Source organism: Frankliniella occidentalis, unplaced genomic scaffold (genome assembly GCF_000697945.3).
Source record: "Frankliniella occidentalis isolate FOCC.00 unplaced genomic scaffold, Focc_3.1 Scaffold23, whole genome shotgun sequence".
Taxonomy (NCBI): Eukaryota; Metazoa; Arthropoda; class Insecta; order Thysanoptera; family Thripidae; genus Frankliniella; species Frankliniella occidentalis.
The window spans coordinates 1,934,134-1,936,833 of record NW_026267153.1 but is presented as its reverse complement, the minus strand read 5'-3'; the positions used below and the strand labels follow the sequence as shown (position 1 = coordinate 1,936,833).

The 2,700-nt window shown below is 53.9% G+C and overlaps 1 protein-coding gene across 1 annotated transcript in view; it reads left to right on the top strand.

Moving 5' to 3' along the window:
* LOC113205066 (semaphorin-1A) overlaps positions 1–2,700 on the top strand; it is a 35,109-nt gene that overhangs the window by 21,832 nt on the left and 10,577 nt on the right. Inside the window, exon 2 of the mRNA XM_052265053.1 lies at positions 2,541–2,628. Within this exon, the coding sequence (XP_052121013.1) occupies positions 2,556–2,628 (73 nt within the window). The 5' untranslated portion in view covers positions 2,541–2,555. The remainder of the gene's footprint in view (positions 1–2,540; positions 2,629–2,700) is intronic.

The window sequence follows — 2,700 nt, the reverse complement described above, 5'->3', positions numbered from 1 at the left end:
CCCCCCCCCCCCTCCTATCCTCTCTCCACCCCAGATGGCTTGTCTGCGCCGCGCTCGCCGGCTGGCCCGGCCCGAGGACAACATGCGATTGTGCGGGTTCAAATACCCTCGTACCCTTGTAAGCAGTACTCTGTAAAGCGCACGCGTATAAGGGAAGGGAATTGTAACAATATTTACCGTGGATTGTTTGCTCCCCACCATCACTGTAGTTTTACAATGAGGTTTGCCCTGAAAATAAAGGGAGATTTGTTACCCCATGACACTGGAAAAACAAAGGCACTAAACAACACCACACTAAAGTCAAGGGCGCAGTTTAGTGCCTTTCCTGGGGCACTAAAAGTTTCGTGCCTTTCCAATGGCACTAAGCTTGTATGGAATGGAACTCATATGAAGCTAGCCAGCTAAGGTGTGAAAGGTCTCATTTAGTGCCTTTGAAAGGTAGGAATTCGCACACTTTGTTTTTCTGATTGCAATCATGCTGACGCGGCTGCTTTTTAATTTCGGCAAATCAACTTAACTTACAGCAGGAGGCGGCGCGGAGCTTAATTTGAAACTTTCCCGCCATTGTGCTGTGTTGGTACTTTTTGAACGCGATGCTGAGGTGCATGTATAGTTTAATTTGCACAGCAAGGCGTTTTATACGCGCGACTCGAGGCTCGCTCGGCCCACTCGGCCTGGCCGGCCCGGGCCGGCTCGTCTCCCTTCGCAAATCACGATGAATTATTCAAATTCCAAGCAGGGTATGCTTCTGCTGCGTGCCCCCTGGACCGCTGGATCTCAGCTCGCCCCCTATCTCTGCCCCTCTCTTTCTTTCTTCTGTTCTGTATATCCCCGTCTCTCTCGTGCGCCCCTCGTCTGTTTGACCCGTCTGAGTCCCGCTGACCCGGGCGCCGCCCGCACCGCCGCCGCTACGCTCCACTGAGCGACGAGACCCGCTCATGCTTAAGCATCGCACTCAAACCACCTGACTTCAATGCGCAGACGTGGCATATATACTTTACCACGGCTCTCTATATGGATAATGAAACAGATCTTTCGAGAGGTCTTTGATAGATATGAAGCCCAATTAAGTTTATCGCGAGGAGCGGGGAACTATAATTCCGTCGAAGTGGTTGGCCCTTTGAAATATTTAATAACGGTTTTTTACTTAATGGACATGATCCTTTAAACTTGCTAAGAAACACCCGATAGCTCTTTTAAAATGGACGTTGTCTCTGATCTTTAAAAAAAAAAATAATAATAACATATATATTTGTGAGTGGTTGGCAAAATCGGATCGGGTGCGCGCGTGTAGGGCACGGAGTGATGTGAGGGGAGAGGGAGGGGGAGGGGGTGTTCGGAATTGGAGAGGGGACTGGTGATCGCATCCTGATCGACCACATCTGCCGATGACGTTTTTGTGAAGGATAGGGCGATATTACCCCACCCCCTCCCCCTCCTCACTTCAACCCCTCGACGGCACCCTGCGGACCCCCCCGGCAGGCAGCAGCCTCTGGGGCTATGTGAAATTGTCTGGAAAATCTCACTATTGCTCTGGAAAGGTTTCTCAGAGGGTGTGTGTCCCTTTGGATAGACAGCCCGGCATGGGAGAGCGCGGGAGACTCTTTTGAATATTTCTTCTTCTTCTTTCTTTTTCCTTTTGAGAGAGCGCTAAGACAATCGCTAGCAAGCGCGACCGAACAAGCTCACTGCCGCAGACTGACGCTCGCGAGATTTGTCTTCCCACCGGGAGTCGTTTTGTGTTGGAGCAAAGTGTCGCGCGCGCCACTTGAGATTCTCACCCCTCGCGCACCGACCGACCGTGTGTCGAGTTTTTTCCCCTCTCCCCGACCGACCCGAAGTCTTATTTGGTCACGTGACTCACCCAGTAGAACCCGGCTGAGCCACTGAAGCCGTGCACTAGCAGAAGCAGCAGCAGGGCGAGAGAGGAATGCCCGATTTTGTCACGAAAACGAGTTTTTGCCCAGTTTGGGAGGCAGGGTCCGCCCCGGCCTCGGCGCCCAGGCGCGGCCGCCTCTGGCCTCGCTCCGCCGCCGCTCGCCCGGGCGTCGTCCGGCCGGCCGGCGCACAGAAACTTGACTTCCATTCTGAGTTGCACGTTGCTTGTGGTGCGGCGTGGCTTCGGGTTTGGTGGGCGTGGGCGGGGGAGCTGCCGCCAGCCCCGGGGCCGCGGGGCTCTCTGATGCTGCAGTTTTTGCCCTTTGCGGCTCCCTCCAAGACCCCCACCCCCCCCACCACCACGCCCCTCTATCCTGGATCTTATACCCTCCCTCTTTTCCCCGTCTCTCCCCATCGTCGGGTGACGTCATGATTGAAAAGTTTCTGGCCAAAGTGTGACCGGCATGTGGCACTTAACAGCGTCCCCATCGCAAGTGACGGGGTAGTTGAGGAGGAGGAGGTGGTTTGTGGAGCAGGGCAGGGTGTGGCTGCGCCCGGCAGACTTGCGGTGGACGGACGCTCACGCTCACCTCTTTGGCAGTATAAAATACATTTCACTGTTTTGCTAACTCGTCCTGTGTTTTTGTTTTGTTTCCCCGCAGGATGGCGAGTACAAGATGGACAAGGAGTACGAGGGCACCGCCCTGTGTCCCTACGACCCCGAACACAACAGCACGGCCATATACAGTGGTGAGTATACAACACATGCACACTAACGACCAACAACGAGCAAAATTACATTTTCAAAAAATAATCAATACA